The sequence below is a fragment of the Penicillium solitum genome (assembly GCF_028829755.1).
Source record: "Penicillium solitum strain IBT 25940 chromosome Unknown utg000009l_segment0_segment0, whole genome shotgun sequence".
NCBI classification, from domain to species: Eukaryota; Fungi; Ascomycota; class Eurotiomycetes; order Eurotiales; family Aspergillaceae; genus Penicillium; species Penicillium solitum.
In genome coordinates this window covers 3,529,898-3,552,635 of record NW_027072128.1, presented here as the reverse complement: position 1 = coordinate 3,552,635, position 22,738 = coordinate 3,529,898, and the positions used below count along the sequence as shown (strand labels likewise).

At 48.4% G+C, this 22,738-nt stretch overlaps 9 protein-coding genes across 9 annotated transcripts; 5 read left to right on the top strand and 4 right to left on the bottom strand.

Annotated features, from left to right (window-relative positions):
• Positions 1-274: 274 nt before the first annotated feature.
• On the bottom strand, positions 275-1,660 carry N7455_012433 (TVP38/TMEM64 family protein; the record flags this gene model as incomplete). The annotated part of the gene is made up of 3 exons (XM_040952633.2): positions 275-623; positions 697-1,116; positions 1,197-1,660. The coding sequence occupies 3 exons, from the start codon at positions 1,658-1,660 to the stop codon at positions 275-277; spliced, it is 1,233 nt and encodes a 410-aa protein (XP_040816949.1).
• A 681-nt stretch (positions 1,661-2,341) lies between these two features.
• On the top strand, positions 2,342-5,231 carry N7455_012432 (CCCH zinc finger and SMR domain protein). Its single transcript, XM_040952849.2, has 3 exons — positions 2,342-3,598; positions 3,659-4,384; positions 4,442-5,231. Exons 1-3 carry the CDS (start codon positions 2,670-2,672, stop codon positions 5,004-5,006), a joined length of 2,220 nt encoding a protein of 739 aa, XP_040817000.2. The 5' UTR covers positions 2,342-2,669; the 3' UTR covers positions 5,007-5,231.
• A 68-nt stretch (positions 5,232-5,299) lies between these two features.
• Positions 5,300-6,602, bottom strand: N7455_012431 (HpcH/HpaI aldolase/citrate lyase family protein). Its single transcript, XM_040952609.2, has 3 exons — positions 6,510-6,602; positions 6,193-6,413; positions 5,300-6,102 (listed from the first exon to the last, which is right to left on the bottom strand). Exons 1-3 carry the CDS (start codon positions 6,547-6,549, stop codon positions 5,404-5,406), a joined length of 960 nt encoding a protein of 319 aa, XP_040816805.1. The 5' UTR covers positions 6,550-6,602; the 3' UTR covers positions 5,300-5,403.
• A 1,056-nt stretch (positions 6,603-7,658) lies between these two features.
• On the top strand, positions 7,659-8,409 carry N7455_012430 (DUF846 domain-containing protein; the record flags this gene model as incomplete). The annotated part of the gene is made up of 4 exons (XM_040952614.2): positions 7,659-7,749; positions 7,811-7,856; positions 7,915-8,201; positions 8,261-8,409. The coding sequence occupies 4 exons, from the start codon at positions 7,659-7,661 to the stop codon at positions 8,407-8,409; spliced, it is 573 nt and encodes a 190-aa protein (XP_040817070.1).
• A 633-nt stretch (positions 8,410-9,042) lies between these two features.
• Positions 9,043-11,291, top strand: N7455_012429 (uncharacterized protein; the record flags this gene model as incomplete). The annotated part of the gene is made up of 13 exons (XM_040952686.2): positions 9,043-9,119; positions 9,198-9,275; positions 9,341-9,436; positions 9,488-9,553; positions 9,609-9,870; positions 9,936-10,034; positions 10,099-10,306; positions 10,364-10,511; positions 10,561-10,637; positions 10,704-10,770; positions 10,831-10,907; positions 10,991-11,062; positions 11,119-11,291. Exons 1-13 carry the CDS (start codon positions 9,070-9,072, stop codon positions 11,289-11,291), a joined length of 1,473 nt encoding a protein of 490 aa, XP_040817044.2. The 5' UTR covers positions 9,043-9,069.
• A 2,197-nt stretch (positions 11,292-13,488) lies between these two features.
• N7455_012428 (sugar porter family MFS transporter) lies at positions 13,489-15,465 on the top strand (the record flags this gene model as incomplete). The annotated part of the gene is made up of 7 exons (XM_040952656.2): positions 13,489-13,562; positions 13,624-13,641; positions 13,703-13,809; positions 13,858-14,088; positions 14,139-14,902; positions 14,960-15,096; positions 15,153-15,465. 7 exons carry the CDS (start codon positions 13,489-13,491, stop codon positions 15,463-15,465), a joined length of 1,644 nt encoding a protein of 547 aa, XP_040816848.1.
• A 230-nt stretch (positions 15,466-15,695) lies between these two features.
• Positions 15,696-16,750, bottom strand: N7455_012427 (uncharacterized protein; the record flags this gene model as incomplete). The annotated part of the gene is made up of 2 exons (XM_040952850.2): positions 15,696-16,077; positions 16,146-16,750. The coding sequence occupies 2 exons, from the start codon at positions 16,748-16,750 to the stop codon at positions 15,696-15,698; spliced, it is 987 nt and encodes a 328-aa protein (XP_040816902.2).
• A 987-nt stretch (positions 16,751-17,737) lies between these two features.
• On the bottom strand, positions 17,738-18,532 carry N7455_012426 (uncharacterized protein; the record flags this gene model as incomplete). The annotated part of the gene is made up of 1 exon (XM_040952611.2): positions 17,738-18,532. The coding sequence occupies one exon, from the start codon at positions 18,530-18,532 to the stop codon at positions 17,738-17,740; it is 795 nt and encodes a 264-aa protein (XP_040816817.2).
• A 1,557-nt stretch (positions 18,533-20,089) lies between these two features.
• Positions 20,090-21,954, top strand: N7455_012425 (putative MFS transporter; the record flags this gene model as incomplete). Its single annotated transcript, XM_040952793.2, has 4 exons — positions 20,090-20,244; positions 20,305-20,616; positions 20,684-21,278; positions 21,376-21,954. The coding sequence occupies 4 exons, from the start codon at positions 20,090-20,092 to the stop codon at positions 21,952-21,954; spliced, it is 1,641 nt and encodes a 546-aa protein (XP_040816787.2).
• Positions 21,955-22,738: the final 784 nt, after the last annotated feature.

The window sequence follows — 22,738 nt, the reverse complement described above, 5'->3', positions numbered from 1 at the left end:
CACAAAAAAACCTCAAGAATTGAGAATCAGGCCCATCAAGTCGAGCAAGAATATTTTGACTTGAAATGAATTAAATGAAATTGTAATTGGATTGTGAAACTTGATGGAAGAGACAGTGTGATGACCAGAGTAGAAAAACCCTGGCTTGATTCCTCGGGGCGGGGCGTATTTCTCAGTCCGGCAGGTTGCGGCAAGTTCGTCAACGACGGCTGTTCTCTGCTATGTTTCTTCACTTTTATAAGATCAAGGGATCTACTTTATTTATTTGGGTTATCTAGTTTTGAACATGAGTGTGCAGACCATATGCCTCATCCTCCCCTGCGAACCCATCCGAGTCATTATCGGTGAACTCATCGTGATATGATCTTCTGGTCGAGTTTTTCCAAGGCCCCGGCTGGTCACTGTCGCTATCGTCACCCAAGACCAGGTCAACATTGTCATCGTCCAAATCAGTGAATCCAAGTCGCTCTTCTTCGTCTCTTGCGAGCGTAGTAGAGGCTTTGTTCACATCAGGATCTTCCGAAAACCTACGATGAGGGCGGTGCGCCGCATGATCAGCTTGGAGAGAATCCCGGATATCCGCACGCTCCTGGGCTTCAAGTTCTTTTGCACGAGCCAAAGTTCTAAAAAAAAAGGAGAAAGAAATCAGCATGAGTCCACAAGATATTGACAACAGATGATTTTAGGGGCTCAAACCTTTGGTATATATACCACCCAGTAAAGATTCCAATACCGACTGTAAGGATAATACTGCAGATGTTCACGGCTTTGGATCCCGCGCTCATCTCCTCGCCCTTCTCGGAGAGCAGACGAATCCGACTACCGATAAATGCAGGGACCAACAATTTGGGAGAGATGATGGCCGTCGCAAGCCCATACATCAATGGCTGCACCGTAGGAAATGTGGACACAGCTCCGTTGCAGATTGAGTAGGGCAGCGGGCATAAACGGATCATACAAAGAAGCTTAAGTCCATCATACTTCAATGTCAGGGCCAATGCAGCGAACCTCTTGTCATGTTCCATAAGGCGTTTGACGAATCCAGATAGAATTGTCCGCGAAACATAAAACGAGACAGTCGACCCCAGAATTGTTGCGGAAGCGTAGATCAGCCATCTGTAAAAGAGATATCGAGTTAGCCTTCTGTTTTCATTGTTTTCGGAGGTAAAATGAAATAACATGGATCGATCTCTTACCCTTTCCATACACCAAATATAAAACCAGCCACAGTCCCAAATGTAGACCAACCCACAAGAGGCGGGAATGAGACAAAAAAGACACACAGCCACAGGATGAAGGCGGCTAACCAGGATGTTTCCCACTTCTCAGCGACCGGGCCAAGCCAGATGAACAACTTCCCAGTGAACACCATGAACGCGATACCAGATGCGCCCACAAATAGAGCAGCGAAGACAGTCCCTATTTTCTTCAATGGAGTCATCCCCTCCCATATCATATTCATACGGACATATAACTCTGTACCGCGTTGGATTATCTGTTCGCGATAGCCTGTAGCTTGCCCGCTCAACCGGCCGGAGCTTCGCCTACCGGCGCGACTCCAGGGCGGGTGAACATCACTGCTAGGAGATGAAGGTATGGGATCCGGAGAAGAGGGTGAAAGAGACAATGCCCTGGCGGTGGATTGGTAATCCGCAGGCATTGTGAAATGTGTATAGTCCCGTATCAATATTATGGTAGGAGGATGGTCGAATCCGGGGAGGGAGATGAACCGCTCTAAAACAGTGATCGGCAGGAAAGTGCGATACCAAGGTCAATAGGTGAATATCCAAAGAAGTTTTCAAGGGCGTGTCAAAGCCCTGATAGTTGGACCGAACATGGAGGAGAAGCCAAGCACTTTTAGGCTGAAAATCAATTTGACCCTGAAAGTCCAGATTGCAAGTCAGCGGATCCGCCGGACTTTGAGCTCGGGAGTGCCCAGGTGGTTGATCGATCTACATCTTCCCCAGAGCTGTTGTTTACTTTTTTTTGGTGCTGTTTATACTATAAATTGTATATATATAACTCTCATTAAGTATATATTTTGTATCTATTTTTTATGTCCATTGATGTTGGGAATGGTTGACCATACTATAAAAGTGCAGGAAACACCCCACTGGTGGATGGATCCTATTAATTTTTTTATTTATTTAGTTATCTGTTACTGATAGTTTTATCATTTCTCTTTCACATCTACCTCTCTTCTTATTATTATATTATCGTGTTGTACAAATAATAAATACCACCTATGTGTAGAGGTACCTTAGTGTCACTTGAAGCTCAGCCGATAAGCTGTGCCCCAGTGTTGATCTCGTTCTCCGCCTCCCCCTCTTTGTCCCTTCACCCTTTATTCAACTTCCATTCACAAATCAGCGGCGATGCGATGTAATTATCTGCTTGTCCTTTATCACTTTCGCAACTCTCATCACCTTGCACTATAACTTTGAAACCAACCTGAAACCCCCTATCCTTCACTTGCCCGATCACCTGGATATAGAGAGAAAGCATGAGGTGCCTCTGATCCTCAACTCTAGTCTCACTGTCGTCAAGCACATTCGTGTTTAATACTCCCAGCCTCGCATAATCGCCCCTTCCAGGACCCAACCCCTTCGCCGCTAGGGAGTTTTCCCAATTACTTTCGTCCGCGCGTATTACCCATATCAACATACATCATGATTGCCGACGACCTTCTTGAAAAATGTCTCCAGATCCTGCAGGATCAAGCACTGGATGAGGAAGAACAGGTGGAAAAAGTGGAGGACTTCTTGCGCGCAAACACGTCGTTGGCGGGTACACCTTTAGAGAATGCGGTATTGGACATCCTCTGGCGCCATCGCAACCGAAACTTGCCAGACGCATCGCCTCCAGTCCGTCATACCGTGATTCGTCGCTCATCGCCTGCACCATGGCAGATGGCCCGATCATCCACACCGCTATCCCCTCATTCGACTCTAGGAACTAGCCCCGGGAGTTCCTCGTGGATGCAAAGCTCCCGTGGGCCCTTCGCGCGGCCTCCGCTATCGTCTACCGTTTCTCCGTTTACCTCTCCGCGCCCATCGCCCCGGCTTGCCCTTGCGCAGCCCATTCCTCATTCCCCAAGTCTAAACGCCTACGAGTTCTCAGACCAAAGTCAGATATCTGACTTCTATGGAGACCTTGGGGGCGATAACAATGTTGATTGGCTAGTCGCAGATGATGCCAACAGTACAACATCCTCCGCCGGCGGTATCAGCACCCCCGGGGCACTCAGTGCCACTGCGGTTGAATTTGTTCCAGATATGAGCCCACATGATATCCTGCGCACAGTGCTGGGTGACAAGCGATCAAATGATGAAATAGAAGCTGCACTGGAGGCTAATAGTTATGATCTCGGTGCCACCATTGCTTCGCTCTCCCAGGAGATAGAATCCGAGGCGATTGCAAAACAACACGAGGACGGCCGTGTTTTGGTTGGCAAGTCCATGACAATGGATCAAGTGCGCCCGGTCACGCCATTGGGTAGCAGTCGCAGCCCTGTGGTCTGTAAATACTGGCTGTCCACTGGACAATGCCTTCGAGCGGACTGTCGTTTCAGTCATGACCTAACCACACATGTGTGCAAGTGAGTATTTTTAAATATCCTGGACAAGCCAATCGTTCTTGTGCTAACAAATGTGAATAGGTATTGGGTTATGGGAAATTGCCTAGCTGGTGATGGCTGTCCCTTCTCGCACGATCCTTCAGCGCTTATCGGCAATCTTAGTGTCACGGATGGTAGTCGACCAGCTTCGCCCTCCCTGTTCCAGGTAGACGGCGGTTCTGATGCATTTCCACCCCTGCAAGCGGCAGATAACGGAGACCAATGGGCAAATCAGTACACGGGCCGCTACCCTGCCCATCTGTCTGCTTATCAAGCTAGCAAGTATGCGCCTCCTGGCCTCCTTCCTGGAATGGGCAAAAGAAATGGAAGTGCAACTCATCTCGGACGCCCGAACTCCCGACCATCTAGCCGCCATCAGAATCGGGAGTTAAATCCTGCTGCACCGTCTGTAGACGATCCAGATGCCTTCCCAACTCTTGCTGCGGTCAATGCGAAGAATTCCGGGAAAAAGCATCATGGGAAGCGGGGCGGTCATAATAACCGCGAAACTAGCTTGGGCAAGGAAAACATCCCTTCCTCTCTGGCAGATGTGGTTCGAATGACCCCATCTTCTGCCCCCGGGAAGACCAAATCTGGCACCAAAAACAAAGACACGAAGGGTCGTGAGAACAGCGCTGCAGCTCAGTCAATCCCACCCCCGCAAAATATCCCCTGGCTGGAGACAGGCACACGGGCCAATCAACAATATATCAAATACCGCACAGAGGCTATTCGCCACGGCACTGTGCGAAACAAGTTCCTCCAGAGGTAAGCTTTCAGCGAGTACTATTCCCTTCCAACACTTCTGACGATCATATCTACTAGCGCTGCCCAAGCATGGAACCGCAATGATGCACGAGCTGCCAAAGCATTGTCGTTGCGCGGTCAGGCCGAGAACGACGCGATGCGCAGGTGTCACCGGGAGGCCGCACGCCAGCTTTACGAAGAACGTAATCAGCACCTTTCTCACAAGGGATTGGACGAATCTTCGGAAGAACTATATGTTGATCTTCACGGTCTCCACCCAGAAGAGGCTATCGAATATCTCGAGAAGATCCTGCTCAAGCATGCTCGAGAAGGCCTCCGAGTGGTGTATGCCATCACAGGTACTGGCCACCACTCGAAGAACGGCAAAGATAAAATCGGCAAGGCCGTTAAAGCGTGGCTAAACGAATGGCGGTACTTATTCCGGGAATTCAGTGTACCCGGTGAGCGAGGCGGTTATGTTGGAGGGATTCTCGGCATCGATCCAACCAGTTATGACAAGTCAGCAGCCAAGGAGTTGGCTAGTGAATTGATGGAGGCCAACGCTGGCGGAGAGCCTCCCATCCTGACTATGGGCAAAATCCATTTACTCAAGCGCGAAGAAATAGAGACTCAAGATCAATGACCTGGCGTGTCATTCAACTCAATTTGCGTCACAGCGGCATGATACCCTACCAAATTTATCTATTGAATCCTTTGATAACTCAACTTCTTTTCAACCTTTTGGTCCAAAACTGTGACTCAACCACAGCATCCAGCAAGTACATCAGGCGAGCATATCGAGCTCTTTGAGCAACAACTTTTTTTAAGATAGATTCTTTTTGGCTACATGCGCTTCTATATATTTACGTGGTCTCAGCATGACTCTTAGAACTAGCGAGGCAACCGAATACAATCCACAGCAGGAAAACGCCCCCTTTCAAAGAAATGATGCACGCATAACATAAGTACTAGAATGTATAACAAACATGTACAGGGATATCATGCGTAGACAATACACAGCGCTACACATATAAACCCACTTATTCTGGCTCCTGATGCTGCCACTCCCCCCTCAAAGCATCAACATCAACCCCACAAGCCTCGGCCTTCTTAACAATAGCCCTAGCCTTATGCGCAACAGGAACATCAATCATCTTCCCATCAAGCGTCCAAGCACCCCTCCCAGCCCTCGCAGCCTTCTCATCCGCAATAACAACCCGCATAGCCCACTCCATCTCCACGGGATCCGGCCCAAAGATCTGATCCGCAACCTTCACCTGCGACGGATGAATACACTGCTTCCCATTGAATCCCAAACGGCGTCCATCCAGACACTCCTCCTGCAATGCAGCCGGCGGCGACCCATCCCCATTCTCAGACTTGTACGCCGTACAAACGAGATCAATGGTCGACGGCAGATCCGCCGCCCGCGCAGCGGTGGCTATCGCAGACCGCGCGAACAGGAATTCCGTCAGCGAAGGTGTCCGTGTGATACTAAGATCTAGTGCGAAGTCTTCGGCTGCGAATACCAGTCCTTGGAGTAAAGGTGACGCGGCGCAGATCTGAGATAGGTTTGTCAGGGACTTGGCGGACTCGACTAGAGCCAGGAGTGAGATTGGGGTTCTTTCTGTTTGTGGTTGCTGGGATAGAGTGTGGGTTATGACATCTGTGACGAATGTGAGGTCGGAGGCGGAGTTGACTTTGGGGATTACGATTGTTGTTAGGTTTGGGGATTGGAGCTGGGATGGTTAGTGAGTTGGACGTTATATGTAGGGGTGGGAGTATTTAGGTGTATGTGTATGTGTGTCTGTATTCCGGAGTTCACTCACGACTTCGGTCAAATCACCCAATGCCAGACCACTGTCTACGGAGTTGATTCGTACGGCGCGTTCCCGGATTCCTGGCGGCGCGGCTTGGTCGATTGCTCTCCGCACTAGTGAGCGCGCCTCTGCTTTCATGTGCGGTGTCACGCTGTCTTCTAGGTCGTAGGTGACGCAGTCGGCGGTCAATGAGCGCGACTTGTCTAGGAAGCGTTGGGAGGAGCCCGGGACTATTTGGTGTTGTTTGTTAGCTTGGATGCTTTTTTTTGGAGCTTGGGGAGTGAAATGCGGGGAAGATGCGGCTTTGGAAGGGAGCTCGAGCTTACCGTAGAGGAGGGAACGACGGAGCGTATTGCGGGCTGCCATTGTTTAAGTGGTGGTTTATATGTGCATTCAAATGGTATAGAGTTGTGTGTATTGTGTTCTGTGTTCTGTGTTCTGTGTTCTGTGTTTCTTGGGGAGTGGAGGTCTTTATGGGGTTGAGTCGGGAAGAAGCCGACTCGGCTATCCGTAAAGCCGCTTTGGTTACTAGGTATGTCCCACGTAGAAGATTGGTAGAGTCGATTTTTTTTTCGGTTTTCTTTTATTATGAGTGGATGGAATTTACGAGATTGTTAGAATTGGCTATTCGTACTATTCTTGCAGGAATTTTGGGTAAATCGGAACCCAGCAACATATATTTAGAGGTCCTTCTTGGAATATGTTCACACAGAAATAAAAAGTAAACACTTCAATCATTCGTCTTTGTTTATATGAGCCAACCTACCTCCCAAGGTCTGGGCTGGTACGGTCTAGATTTGGCACTTGAACCACCACAGGAATCCTATAAGTCCATACTTCACCCTCTGCCTTCTTGGTACTGCGATGTGACTCCTTGTGTGATTTTGGTGCAGAGTCAAAGGTTATATATGGAAAAGCCTGTTGCACAAAGTATGCCTTTTCACCGCCTCCGTATACACCTAAGAAAACATCCAAAAGACCACCAAAAAGACATCATAAGGCCGCATAAGTTGGCGACTATTCTTGTTATATAGATCAAACTTGGTGTCTTATCGGCTTAGCGCCACTTACGTTGGAAATGAATAACCGCACATGTGGCTGATGGGTATCCACTTAGTACAATCACGTGAGTGATTTTGAACATTGTATAGAAGTAGGAGTAGTTAATGATCAGATCTTCCAAGGTTCTTATAGAACCTATTTAATAATCCTGAAAGATAGCGCTTTCCAGGATATGCTGAGTAGAGGATGTAGCCCTTGTTAAGCAATTATTACATATCGTCAACAAACCCACTTGGTCTATGCTCCTGCTGTAGCATTGTTATTCTGCCACAAGAAACCGCCTACACCCGTGTTTCGACCACATAGGAGCATCATCAGTCAACAACAGACTTAACTTGGATCAAAGTGACCCAATCTGCTGACCGAGAGGTCCTTTACATTCAGATAACATCAAACCCTCCACCTTGCAAACTATGGACCAAGGACAAGGAGGTCAAGGCGACCTCAACTGGCGCCTCAGCGCGCACCCGATCACGCTACTTGTCTTCTTGGGCATTCGGATCGGTTTGTACTCCCCAACCCCGAATAACAGCAGCAAGAATGATTTGACTAACTTGATGGTTAGGTGCGCTACTGATGTATCTATTTGGTGTACTCTTCATCGATGACTTGTACGGACCCTGCGCTGAACTACCTGCTTGTCAACCTGCGACGCTAACGCCTATCTAGTATCCTCGTCTTCATTTTCACCCTTCTTCTCCTCTCCGCGGATTTCTACTACCTCAAAAACATTGCGGGACGCCGGCTGGTCGGCCTACGTTGGTGGAACGAGGTCGACACCTCGACCGGCGACTCCCAGTGGGTCTTCGAATCATCCGACCCCAACATTCGCACTGTGACAGCCACTGACAAGCGGTTCTTCTGGCTGAGCTTGTATGTCACACCAGCTCTGTGGGTGGGCCTTGCGATATTGGCTATTGTGAGACTTGTCGGTGTTATTTGGCTCAGTCTGATTGGTAAGTTACCCCCATAATACTTTGATATACTTTGGCACTAGGTATTGACTTTGGTTTAGTTATTGCACTTATCTTGACCATTACGAATACCATGGCCTTCTCTCGCTGTGATAAGTTTGGTCAGGCCTCCACATATGCCAACTCGGCTCTGGGCGGTGGCATTGTGAACAACATCGCTGGTGGCCTGCTGGGCAGGTTATTCCGGTAATGGGTAGCAGGTTAATCTCTGTCTTGCGGTTAGTGGGCCTATATCGTCGGTCTTTTTGCATGTGCTCTGTATTTTTAGCAGCATATTTGACCAATTACCATTCAAATGCATGCAATTTCTTTTCAAACATGTGGAGTCTCATCTGTAGCTCTAATGCGATTGAGCACCTCGTCTAGTGTAGATTGCTTCAGAGATTGAGCATATGCCTGAGGCAGGTCGACACATCGCTCCTTCCTCGAACAGGTAGTTTCCACCTCAGCGTCACCTGTCGATTGTGTTTTTGTTTGCCTTTTCCTCCTCTCCCCTCTTCCTCTTCTTCCCTTTCTTCTTCCCTCTGCTCCCTCTACCCTTGATTGCCAACAAACAACATTCGCGTCTACCGCGTATCGAAAACCTCATTGGTAAGTCGTTCTTGGGGCCGAGCTTGCACCGTCTCTCTCGATGACCCTAGGAGAACGATCCACATAAAAAGATCGCGTCTTCCCCTTAGTGACCTTGTCTCATCCGCCTCTGTCTTCTCTCACACCTCCCTGGCCCTTCCCCGCAGTATTTTCTTATCTGTTGTGCTTCGGTCCTTCACCCTGGTGACGGGTTCCTCCACAACGACAAGACTGTTTGGCGGTATTTGACTAACAGGTATGTTTACCAAGGTGACCCAAAATGGAGTCCAATATCCATGGATCCCGGAACGATGATTTCACCTGCGGACAGTGAGTTCTCCTTCAAAAATTCTAGCTTCCCCAGCTCGGGGAGATCCCCCAAGAACATCAATCGCTGACAAACTCAAGATGTGGTGAACCTGGCCACATGACTCGCCAGTGCCCGAATGAATCGGTTCCTCTGAGACAGAGAGACAGCAATGCAGGGTAAGTTGGCCCCGCACTTTCTATGTCATATTTTGTCAGCTCATCTAACCAATGCTGAAATATAGCGATGCCTATGGCAACTACGGCGACGACAATGGCGGAGGATATGGTGGAAACGCCGGTGGTGGTGACCGCGCTTGCTACAACTGCGGCCAAGAAGGGTAAGTTGTTGACCTCTATGTGCTTGCTCCATTGTACTGATGACAATGCAGCCACAGCAAGGCCGAGTGTCCCGAGCCTCGCAAGATGGGCGCGTGCTTCAACTGCGGCGAAGAAGGGTGAGTCACTACTGAGCGCTTTGTACTTCAATTTGCTAATTGACTTCAAAAACAGCCACTCCAAGTCCGAATGCCCCAAGCCCCGTGTGTTCAAGGGTACCTGCCGTATCTGCGAGAAGGAAGGTCACCCGGCTGTTGACTGCCCCGAGCGACCCCCTGAAGTCTGCAAGAACTGCCAGGCTGAAGGCCACAAGACCATGGAATGCAAAGAGAACCGAAAGTTCGACCTCAACCGCGTTGCTGATATGCTTCCCCACGAAGGCTGGGCGGCAATGAAGAAAGCCAGCGATGAAAGGGATCTTGACGATTTCCGCGAGGTACCAGGAATCCATACGTACCTTGAAAGTTTCGAGCTTTGGCTGACCTAACTCCACATGTGCAGGCACTGAAGATTTACTCCAAGGCAGTTCCCCACGCCACTTGGGCTGACATCGAGAGAAAAATGCGCGAAGATGACTTCAACATCTACATCATTGCTATGGTAATCAATCATTGTCGTTTTGAAGTTTAAGGGTGAATTACTGATGAATGAATTTTAACTACAGGATGCTGAAGTTGACGATGTCATGAGCCTTATCGATCTCCAAGGGGTGCTTGATCGCGAGTTCGTGGTTGGATTCTTTTTTAGCCCCAAGGCGTCGCGTGGTCACCTCCGAGAACGTTGGCCTGCAAATGCCGAGGAGAACCTCGAACGCATGAACAACGCTGGTATTCTCTACGAGCGCAAGATGCCTAAGTGTCTGAACTGTGGAGGTAAGTGTTTAGCTTGATTGCAGATTTCTCAGAACATTGCTAAACTATCCTGCTTAGAGTTGGGACATATCTCGCGCAGTTGCAAGGAGGAGCGCACGGAAAACGAGCGTGTGGAAATCAAGTGCTCAAACTGTGATGGGGTTGGACACCGCGTGCGCGATTGCAGACAGCAGCGCAAGAACAAGCATGCTTGCCGTAACTGCGGGTATGTGATTGCGATGCAACCAACGAACAGGATAACGCTGACTTTTAAGATCCATGGAGCATATTGCTTCTGACTGCACCGAGCCCCGATCTGCGGGTGATGTTGAATGCCGGAAGTGCAACGAAAGTATGACAAGACCTTGACTAAGATGATTTGTATATTTCATGATGAGCTGACATCTATGTTTTTCAGCTGGCCATTTTGCCAAAGATTGCCCCAATGTTGCTGATCGTGGCCCTCGCACCTGCCGCAATTGCGGGTATGTCAAAATAATACAATCGGAGCCTTGGGATTGTCGCTGGTTCTAACATAAATGCAGATCCGAAGACCACATCGCCCGCGATTGTGATCAGCCTCGTAACCTCTCTACTGTTACCTGCCGAAACTGCGAAAAGAGTAAGTGTGATGCATGCCCTGAAAACTTTCCCATTCTTTGGCCGTTATGTACTGCGAAACAGAACTAACAACTGCTGTTTTAGCCGGACATTACTCCCGTGACTGTGACCAGCCGAAAGATTGGTCGAAGGTTCAGTGCAAGAACTGCGGAGAAAGTGAGTTGATCACATGCGCATTCTTAATACGAGCTAGTCTGCTAACAATTCTCTAGTGGGCCACACCGTTGTCCGTTGCCGCCAGCCGCCCAAGGATGAAGAGCCTCAGGACGAACCTGCTTTCTCTCCCGGCTCTCCCGCGCGTGAGGAACCTGATCTGCTGGGCCCAGAGGCCAACGAGGAACCGTTTGAATTCAAGCGCCATGGTGATAACGAGGACTTGTGGTAAACGCTACAATTCGATGCCAGACTGGGACGACTGGGAAGCTCTAAAAGCAACCGCAATTTGGCTTCTCTCTCTCCCCTTTGATGATGGACCCCATGTGAAGTGTTGGGTGTTGACTGTTCTTGGGATGCCTCACGGTGGCTCCTGGCGGACAAAAACCCGATGTTACATATGGGGTCCCTTGCTGCTTTTTAGTTATCTTTTTTTTCCAAATCTTGCGATGTGTTTGACGTTAGCCAATAGTTTTTCCCCAGGTGTTCACAATGATTGCTGACCGGCCGCAGGTCTGGATGGACCTGAGGATGGAAGGTCTGGGCAGGAGGTTCTGATCTGGGGGTATTTTCATTTGGCTGGCAAGTTCAACTTGAATGAAACATTCATTTAGTGCATTCTTCTTGGCTCGTTATAGACTGTTAGTGTAAGATCCTATGAAGTCGAACGCTAGGTTGCAGTTGTATTCCCGAACTAAGGGGATGACGGCACCAGTTCGACCTGATCAAATTTCCCGAGGTCGGCTGCAGCCCGAGCATACGGTTTAGAAGCCGGTTTGCGACAACTTGACGGACAACTTGAAGGCTGCCCGGATGCCTTGATTCTGTCATTAAACCAAGCAGAAATAAACTCCACATTGTCATTGACCATTGATTTTTGGTTGATCGTCGTTATTGCTACTATATGTAGTACTAGTACTAGTACTAGCAGTTGCCTGGTCAGGGACGTTCAATGTTGTCATGAGCTGGTATTTACGCTGTCATTACCGGGCTGATGTACTGGCCGAATCCGGGATCCCGGTGCCCTATCTACGTGGACTGGCAAATTTTGGCAGGGCTTCTCTTAGAAATATTGCATTGGAGAATACATAGTTATTATTACCAGTCTATTTACTCAATGATACATATCTAAGGCGATGGACTGCATAATTAGGTAGTATCGTGTAAATACCAGAGTTGCAGTTTGATATATATGTACGTAATAGGCATATCCGAATCGGGCATCCCGTCCCCTCGGGAACCCCGTGATTCGGCCTGTGCCGAGCAGTTTTTTGGGCTAGAACAGTAAGAACAGTAAGAATAGTACATACTCTGTAAGAATGAAATACATAGTAACATATAGACTGTACTATGTAGGTAAATATGAAAACCACCTACCTGTTTTGGATAGTGGAATTATCGATGATGTCATCCAGTCTGACTTCGGCTATACCAAGTTTTCGGGCCCTGATGCCGGTGCGGCTTATATGGAAAGTTCTTGAACCCCTTCCATGGCATCCCTGCCAAGCGGGCTTGGCGAGTCAACGGTGAAGAAAATATAAACAAAGATTCATGTAATGATCGCAAGGTGGAAAGCAGCAATTGTGCGTGGTCTAAGGTCCAAAGTCAAGTCCACAGTATGTTGTACATAATAGTCCCTCTCAGCGAAGATCAGCGGAGAAAAAAAATGGGGAGTCCGGGGGAACTGGAGAATCTCCAGGTTTTGGTAAAATACCACTCCAATTCAAATCGCAGGACAAAAGTACCTTGAATCCACGTGAGATTTGAGATTCCATGAACCATGAACCATGAACCTTGCAGCTGTCATACACTCCATCTCATCGACGGAAACAGAATTAGGAAAGCACCCGGCGAGTAAGTCTGAGTGCTCCATGGGTTGGATTTGATGCCATGACGAATATTACCGTACTGAGACAATACTGTGTGACCAATACCGGACGGAGACCGACTTGGCCATGCGAGACCCCTCACATGGGACAACTGCACGCACCTCGTTTTGACGCCGATTTGCGTGGATCCCGTGAAAACCTGGAGGAATACCGATGATCACCCAAAGTCTCAGCCCGGGAAGACGTACAGTGGCTCGTTCCCCATCAGGCCATGGTATAGCCATTTCGCCCAATGCAACCTTACTATTGCTTTTCATTGGCTTGTCTCGTGCTTGTTCTGGATTCCGATTTGCGGTCCAAAATATGATATTAGATGTGGATACCCTCCTGGTTCGATTCTGGGGTTCATAAATCTGCACTTCCCCGGACCTGACTGTTGCGTGGAATCTTCTTTTCTCTGCTTAGCTGCAGTCTGTTCAATTCAAGTCCATTTCTTTGCCCCCGGCTAATAAGAATAGTCGGACAACCTTTGTTTTTAGGACTTGATTATATACAGTCTGTCCTCCTGCAACCTGCAACCTATACACCACATCCGCCGCCATGAAGCCATTCTTCGGCCTTCGGGGCACGAGCCTGAATATCATGATCGGTGTTATTGCTGGTCTTGATTTCTTGTATGTTGGTTTTTCAATTATTTACTTTCGAAGTACGCAGGGCTAACATCAAATTGCACAGGCTATTCGGATATGACCAGTATGTTATCGAAAGCTATACAGGGAAAGTCTAGTGTGCTTCTTTGGCTAACACACGACAGAGGTGTGATGGGAGGTCTATTGACCTTAAACTCATTCGTGACGGTCTTCCCCGATATCGACACCACGAAATCGAGTTCGTCGACCAGTAGCAACGCGACTACACAGGGTATGCACCTCAATGCCAACCTTTTATTCATCCATACTAATTGTTTAGGAATCACTATCGCTTCTTATAACTTGGGCTGTTTCTTCGGCGCAATCTTCTGCATCTGGATTGGAAACTACCTTGGTCGCCGTAAGACAATCTTCACCGGATCCATCATCATGGTCATCGGGGCTACGCTACAAGCCAGTGCTTACTCCCTGCCGCATCTTATTGTCGGCCGTATTATCACTGGTATCGGCAACGGCATGAACACCTCTACCGTACCTACATGGCAGTCTGGTAAGTATTCATCTCTATTAGAGAAAAGTCACGGTGCTAATATTACTTAGAATGCTCCAAGTCCCACCACCGTGGAAAACTAGTCATGTTTGAGGGTTCATTGATTGCTGCTGGAATTACTATCAGTTACTGGCTTGATCTTGGATTCTCCTTCCTCGACCCCAGCTCCGTTGCGTGGCGTTTCCCAATTGCCTTCCAAAACGTCTTCGCACTGATCATCTTAATATTCGTGTTGCCGCTGCCCGAATCACCTCGCTGGCTGATCCTCAAGGGCCGCGAACAGGAAGCATTGGATGTTCTCGCCGCGATCTTAGATTTAGATGAAAACGATCCCTATGTCCACTCGGAATTTTCCGCTATCAAAGATGCAGTCCTGGCTGCCTCTAGTGTCAGCTTCCGTGACTTGCTCACTATGGACGAGAACCGCCACTTCCACCGTGTGGTACTCGCCTACGTCAACCAGATGTTCCAGCAGATCTCTGGTATCAACCTGATTACCTACTATGCTGCCTTCATTTATGAGAACTCTCTTGGTATGGATGGCCTGACCTCGCGCATCCTAGCCGCGTGCAACGGCACGGAATATTTCTTGGCATCTTTGGTTCCCATCTTCATTATTGAGAAGGTGGGCCGACGAGTTCTGATGTTGGTTGGTGCCGCTGGTATGTCGATTTCAATGGCTGTTTTGGCCATCACCACTAGCTTTGAGGGCGAGACCAAGCCTGGTATTGCCGCTGCTGTGTTCTTGTTTGTCTTTAACACATTCTTTGCCTTTGGCTGGTTGGGAATGACCTGGCTGTATCCCGCTGAGATTGTAAGGATTTTATCTCTTTTATTATTTTGCACTAAACCCCCACTAACAATGCGATAGGTGCCCCTACGAATCCGTGCTCCCGCCAACGCACTTGCAACTTCGGGCAACTGGATCTTCAACTTTATGGTTGTTATGGTCACGCCTGTTGCGTTCGACACAATCAAATACAAGACATATATTATCTTCGCTGTCATGTGAGTATATTCTGGGCGAAATGTATTTGGTGCACGACTAACTCTATTCCAAATAGCAATGCATTCATCTTCCCCGTCGTCTACTTCTTCTACCCCGAAACTGCCTATCGGTCCCTGGAGGAGATGGACACAATCTTCCACAAGACATCCAGCGTCTTCAATGCCGTTTCGGTCGCCCGCAACGAGCCCCACCGCTACGGCAAGAAGGGCGAGCTTCTAATCAACTATGAGGAGACCGAGGAGCACCTGCGTCGCGCTAGCTATGTTTCAGAGAAGAAGATCAAGCTGGCTAATGAGATGAACGATATGGAGACTGGAAAGGGTACCCATGTTGAGCACCGCAAGGATAGCTCTTCTAACAGCAGTTAAACCCCTTGAGAAGCAGATTCTTATTGTATTTTAACTAAATATTTTGCTATGTCAATCAACGATTTACGATTCAGTATACATCTTGAATACTAGATGGGCATTTCATAAAATTATGGCATACAGTCATTATAGAAACATCATGTATGTCAAAAGGTATCAACGACAAAATCCAGTCATGAACGACTCCATTCAACGTCAAATCATCGTAAAGCACAACCTCCCCTAGCTGTTCACAGCCCAAAGGCCAATCCACCAACCGCAGCAACCAAGACAGCAGCCAGGATGCCAGTCCCACTAACGCTCACACTCTCCGCAGAACTTGCCCCAATAACTGGACCAGCTGCAACAGTGTCATCTGTCGAATCAGACACAGTAGCAGACGGAGCAGCAGCCCCGGTCGACAAAGTGACAGGCGCTGTCGAGCTTTTAAGAGAAGTCGCTTCGTAAGGAGTCGAGAACGAATAACGAGCCGAACTCCTACTAAGCGACGACGTCGCATCCGCTCTATTTGTCGCATAAACAGACCAAACAGTGCGAATACTGGTGGTTGTAGAAGTAACCGTCTGAACAGTATAAGGAGCATAAGAAGTCCAGTAATAGAACCAATAAGTCCTATAAAAACAATCAGCAACCCATCCACCCAACCAAACCAACCCAATCCCCTCAAAGATGTACCATACCAGTAGATAGTAGTATAATAATAATCCCAATCAACCTCAACATAAGTCGTCGTCGCCCGAGTGGTCTCAACCTCCGTCTCCGTCGCCGTAGACGTAACATCCGGAACCGTAAGCGTACCCCCAGACCCAATGCCATCATTTTCCCCAATACAACCACTCAACGGACAACAAACCTTCTCCCCGTCATAGATGCGGCACTTCTTCCCCGCCCGACAGTAGTAACCACCAGAACAGCATTCCCCACCTAGAGGCGCGCATCCCCTCGTCCCGTCGCAGCACTTATATCCAATCGGACATGTACCACCGCCTGTGCAGCATGTATCGCCTATATCAGCGCAGTACCCGTTCCCGCAGCATTTCCCGCTGGATGGACAGCAGCGAGTGGTGTCGTAGGCGCATTCGCTGTATCCGATGCTGCATTCCAGGGCGCGGGCGTTTAGACTTGGGTTCTCGCTGAAGAGGGAGAATCCATCGTCTGTATTGAGGGAGACGTTGGAGAGGAGTTGGGGTTCGTTTTTGTCGATTGTTGTGCTTGTTGCTAGGTTGGTGAGGAGGAGGGATAGGGCTAGGGTTGTAAAAGAGGGGATTGGGATTGGGGAGAGCATTTTAGAGAAGGGATGGAGGTATAGATAGAAGTTTGATAGCTTGTGGGATTGTATGGCACCCTGCTTGTGCTTGGGCTTGTGCTCTGCTTTGGAAAATGTCGTCAGATTTGGGGCGGAACTGTGATTTTATGTCGCTGTTGTCCCCTGGGCACTTCCTACATTCACGCGGCTGGTAGAAGGTAAATAATGCCCCTAGCGAGGCTGTTTAAGGTTATTGTTCGTATTCGCGGGAATTTGGAGGTCGTGTTTCCTCGTAAATACGAGATGGTGCCGCTTGGCGCCGGACTCGAGCCGCTTTTTGTCATTGATTTACGAGTTTCTCGCTTTATGGGACCAAGAAGAGGAGTTTTAGAATTGCGCTAGCCATTTAGGCTTGGTGCTAGGCTGCTTTCTTGATAGCGTTGGTGTGAAGGGTCTGAAGTGTTCTTGGCTTTAGGGCTTAGCGATCCTCGTGATAGCGTTCTACTCCATTTGGTTAGACTCGGATGCTCTCCTGGTGTTTCTTTGTTGAGATGAGGACCCCATCTTGTTGAGATTGAATTTGTTCAGTTCTGGGAAACCCACGCTCTTGTGGTGGAGTTCGAGCTTTATTATTGGAGAGGGTCAACGTTGTGAAGAGGAGCACATGTTTTCCCCTCTCCTTTTATACCCTTTTAGGTACGGAGTACTACTGGCTTGGCTGCCATTGAGTACACATATTTGTCTAGTTTGAATGCGTTTGGACACTTCCGTGCCACCCTTTTCTAATAACTTTAGGATTTTCAACATTGGATATATGGCTAGGCATGAAACGTAGAAATAAAGTAGTATTAAAGTAAACGATAAAGCTCCGTAGTAAAGCAATTTATGTCTAGATCGCCCCTAGAACTCAAACTTCCCAGATCTTCCTTGGTGGGTAGATCCTGCTGTTCATCGACATTCTCCTTCTTTCCCTGCACGATAACATGTTCCTTGACAGTCTTCTTTGCCTTCGGGGCTGCCACTCTCTTATATGGAGCCTTCCTCAGTTCCACTGCCTGGACAGCCTCGTTTCGGCACATTGCGCCTGCCACCGAGATACATTTGCAAGTCAAAGTACTCGGTAAGCGACGTAGCTCGGTCACAATTTTTAGGCTTTCTTGTCCTGCTGCGAAATAGACGCATCATGAACTCGTTTTGCATTTGCTCCATCATTATAAGATTGTAATTCTTTGGGTCGAGAAGTAAACCGCCATAGTTATCATTCCAACTTTCGGCGGTCTTTTGACCAATGAACGGACGCTTGAAGCTTTCATCGCGGATAACATCAACTCTTTTCTGGTACTTGGGACTCGTCTTGACTCTGTCTCTGTCCGGGGAATTTGGGGGAACCCTCAAATACTTGTAATACTTCTTGCCAGCTGTGGCGGTTCTACTTCCGCTCCTGACTTGACTGGGATGCCGGTTAGGGTGTTTGGCTGGGGTAGACTTGTCTTCTTTCTTTGGAATTTGCTCGGTGAAGCTTGCCGCCAGAGCTTCGTGGGTCTCATTCTCTTTTTCTGGCTCATTGTCTTCTTCTGGCTTGTTGGTAACTTCTGGCTTGTTGGTAACTTCTGGCTTGTTGGTATGTTGAATTGGGGCATCTTCACGGGTGCTGCTATCAGGGCGGGCGGGTGAAAGGCTGAAACGCATGTCAGCTCGGAGATCGGCCAAGATCTTTTTGAGCCTTTTGATTCTTTGACACCAGTTGCCGTGAATATGGTGGACAGAGAAATGCTTCTTGGGTTGGGGGTCGTCCCCGGTTCCCGCAACGTTTGAAGACATTTCGAGTGAACAAAGGACGTGGGTGGTGTCGGGCACCGGAGTCTGGGTGGTGGCCAGGAGTGAAACGGCTGGCGTGGTGGGAAATGTCTCAGGGCAAGCTCATAGATGTTATTGATGGAGGAGTAATGAATTTAGATACTGGAGAGACAAGGATTGTTGAAAGAGAACAGGCTGACACGCAGGGAGGTGATTGTGGATGGACGTGTCAATGCAGTGGGCATGAAGGTTCTGGGTAAAGAAGATAAATGTTTGGGAAAATATCAGGCCTCTGAGCTCCAGAGTCTAAGGCACATGTTTGCAGGAGAACACATATTAGCTTTCACATGGAAGACGAGAGGTAATAGTAGGTGAAATTGTGACGTGAAGAAAACAAAACAATGCCAGTATCTAATCTCTAATCTGGGAGCTACTCAATTGGCGGTTTATGGGTGAATAAACAACATCTATGGATATATACATTCCTTTTAGTTTCTTGCCTTCTATCTTCTGCTTTAGAATACTAGATATGCCACTCTTATCCCCAGGCATCAAGTTCTGTAGACAACATACACAGAGTCTTCTGATATAACACATTGATAACCATCATTATAGACAAAACCCGACTATATCCCTTGCGTATATCGACCTTCCATTTCAGAAATTCAAATCTATTTTGAATAGCTCAAGCTTGCACCTTTCGACCTGTACCCGAGCCCTATTATTACCCGATTCGGATATGTGATAGACCACGTGATATCCCCGAGACCGGCGATCGAGATGACGATGATAATGAGAACACATAAAAGAGATACCTGAACTTGAATTTTACCAATTGCAAGGATTCCAAAAGTAGTTCTGAGTCATGCTTGGCATTCTATTTCGACTGTTGGATATGGCTAATTGTATGTCTATAGCATTCTAGCAGCTCGCATATGGTAGCTCGCAGGTGATAGCTAACAACTAATAGCTTTATAAGAGACCAGATGCAAAGTACTCCGTAGAAATGTACCAATTCCAACACAACCTGTAGAACGGACCAAGATCCATAGGAGGTAAGGATAGCCTCGGGGGAAAAAAAGATTTAAGGTTATCCTCGGTGAAGAGCTGGGGCCAAAACACCGAAAGATTTTCCCTCAACCTCCCTCCCGAGGTCAAATCTTAATCTTAACCTCAACGGGGATTCTAATTAATTCTCGGATGTTTGAGCTTATGAGTCACGCGATTCCGGGCAGACTATAACCTTTTCCTTATATATCGGATAAGCCTTCCTTATATATTGGGGTCAGTATTTTCTCTCCGCCAAGATCCACACCCCTCGCTTTATCAGATCCGAGAACGGAATCTTTCTTTTTCTTTCGGAGATTCACATCGAGGTATGTGTACCTCTCTCTAACCTCGGCAAAGAATTATTCTCTTCCGAAGGAAATTGGAATATACGAAATGAATTCCACTAACCTATAATTCACAGAACAAATTAGCACTGCTTTAGCCCGCGCTTTGGTACAGTCAATTGACTGTTTGCCCGCAAAGAGGCCAAATAAAAAGTTTATACACTTATAATCATAATAAAGTGACAACATGTCCACCGAACATCAACATGCCTCTGTCGGCGTTGACAAACAACCTGCCGTTGAGGATATCTCGGAGCAGCCAGAAGTAGCTCAAAGCCAGACGTCCTCGGACGACAGCGAGTCCCTGGACCACAGCGTGGCTAACATCGAACGAATCTACAGGTGAATAGCTGAATAGCATCTCCGAGAACCAATTCAATCCCAACATCTAACATCCACCAGAAAACTGGACCGTCGCATCATCTCCGCATTCTGGGTCCTCTACTTCCTCTGCTCAGCCATCCGCTCAAACGTAGGCCTGGCACAGACAATGAACACAGACTCCGGCCATGACCTCGCAAGTGTGCTCAACCTATCCCGACACGAGATCTCAACCGGTCTCGCCCTATTCTACGTCTGCTACGTGATCTTCGATCTCCCCTCAAACCTAATCATGACCCGTCTAAGCCCCCACGTCTGGATGAGCCGCATCGTGATCAGCGTAGGCCTAATCGGAAGCTGTCTCGCCGCAATGAAAGCAGCATGGAGCTTCTAGTACGTCCAACCCCTCCCCAAAACTCCCAATTCTATATCCCATATCCAATATCTAACAACCCCCCAGCCTCCTCCGCCTCCTCCTCGGTATCGTCACAGCAGGCATGTGGCCCGGTATGACATACTACCTAACCCTATTCTACCCGCCCTCACGCATCGGCAAACGAATCGGGCAATACTTCACAGCCTCGCAAGTCTCCGCCGCAGTCGTAGGCCTCGTCTCAGCGGGCTTCCAAAAAATGGACGGCGCCCAAGGCCTCGTTGGCTTCCAATGGATGTTCCTCGTCTACGGCGTCATCACCGTCGCCCTGGGCTTCGCCCTGCTATGGTGGTTACCAGACAGACCCACGCCACCGGGCGAACCCGCCCCGAAACGCTCCTTGGTGATGCGCTGGGTACCTACCACCGCACCGGCGCTGAAAGGCGCCGATGCCGTCGTGCATTACCATGATCTGAAGCGTGTTTATCACTCGTCCGCATGGACGATGCGGGATCTGCTCGCGGTGTTCTTGGATTGGAGACTTTACCCGCTGCTGGTTATGTACTTTGGTGTTGTTGGTGTTGGTATCGGTGTGCAGTTGTATGCGAACGTGATTATCAAGGCCATTGACCCGACTTTGAGTGATATTTCCTTGAGTCTGTTGACGGCACCGATCTGGATTGTATGTCCCCCCCCCCCCTCCCTTCCCATCTTTCTTCTTTGTTTTGGGATCTCTTTTCATCCATTCATTCGCTAACATCCCCTTCCCTCTCCTACAGATGGACCTAATCGCCATCCTCCTCGTAACCCCACTCTCAGACCGCTTCCACCGCCATCGCGCAATCTTCTTCTCAATCCCCGTCCTCCTCCAAATCCTCGGCCTCCTCCTAACAAGCTACGCGGGCACAGACGCAAACCCCTGGCCACGGTACGGCGGACTTCTAATCGTTGGATTCGGACTCGGCCCCACAGTTCCGATCACGATGACCTGGACGACGGAGATCTTCCAGCCTCGACACGGCGAGGTCGGCGTAGCTGCTGCGTCGGCCGTTGTCTCCGGTCTCGGTAATCTGGGCAGTATCCTTACGACGTATGCGCTGTATTCTGGATGGAAGAGTGACTACGAGGCGCCTGGTCGGGAAAAGTATAGAAAGAGTAACCTTGTCATGATTGGTATTCTGGCGGCGAGTATTCTTTCTGCGGCGTTGATGGAGGTTATGTTGCGATTTGTTGATGGGAGGTATCGTGATGATGATGCCGATGGTGCGGTTGATGGGGCTGCGAGGCGGGAGGTGCGTCAGCGTGGTTTACATGGCCTTGGGGCTGGTATTATGCGGCGGTTGAAGCTGGGAAGGTGATGGATAGGTAGACTTGTGTGTCTGTGTATGGGGGGTGTGGCCGTGGTGGAACGGTAAAAGTTCTAATTTTGCTGCTTGTGTTGATGTGTGGGACTTCTATAGAACGATAGAAGTATAGAAGAGAATGAATACGATCTAATTTTGGGAATAGATGACTTTTGGAGAATACTCTGCTACATAAGGCAAGATAGTCAAATGAATAATGAAATGAAGTATTCTATATCCATGCTTCTTAAAGGTTGGTCGTGTTCGGCTATATGAGACTGTCATACACTCCATGCTCTATAAGGGAAGACTTCCATTGGATACTAGAATGTGATACTAGATTGAGTTCAAGATCCTTCCATGTGGCACGAAGACGATCTGGCGAGACACCCGTGGACCCGATCTAATAAGACCAATGGGATTAACGTGCAAAAAGTACAAAGAGCTCAATTTCCAAGCAGTGCTGATGTTGACTCACTCAAAGACACAAAAATTACTCCAAGAAGGTGAGGGTCAGTGCAAATGTTGAACTTGGTATTAATTGTCGATTCTCCAGAGGAATGATATCAGTATGATATCTCTCGATAAACGATGGTGTGGTTTTCCCATCCTTGAATATTCTATGCTATAGTACGTGTCACATTACCCTGTGAAGGGCAGTCGAGAGAAACAGAAAAAAAAAATAAGTGCGGCTGGTGCAACGAGGGAGGGCCAGCAGTAACGCAATAAGCGGACACTGGAACCGGGAGAAAGAAAAAGGATAGAACACGAGAAGAAAGACAGGAAGAGGAAGAGAGAA

Bases quoted from the DNA above. Each gene is read 5' to 3' on its own strand.
- N7455_012432 (XM_040952849.2), top strand. From the start codon at position 2,670: ATGATTGCCGACGACCTTCTTGAAAAATGTCTCCAGATCCTGCAGGAT. The intron at 3,599-3,658 runs GTGAGTATTTTT...AAATGTGAATAG, and splicing joins CTAACCACACATGTGTGCAA to GTATTGGGTTATGGGAAATT. The intron at 4,385-4,441 runs GTAAGCTTTCAG...CATATCTACTAG, and splicing joins CGAAACAAGTTCCTCCAGAG to CGCTGCCCAAGCATGGAACC.
- N7455_012431 (XM_040952609.2), bottom strand. From the start codon at position 6,549: ATGGCAGCCCGCAATACGCTCCGTCGTTCCCTCCTCTACG. The intron at 6,414-6,509 runs GTAAGCTCGAGC...AACACCAAATAG, and splicing joins CCGTCGTTCCCTCCTCTACG to TCCCGGGCTCCTCCCAACGC. The intron at 6,103-6,192 runs GTGAGTGAACTC...TAACCATCCCAG, and splicing joins TGGGTGATTTGACCGAAGTC to CTCCAATCCCCAAACCTAAC.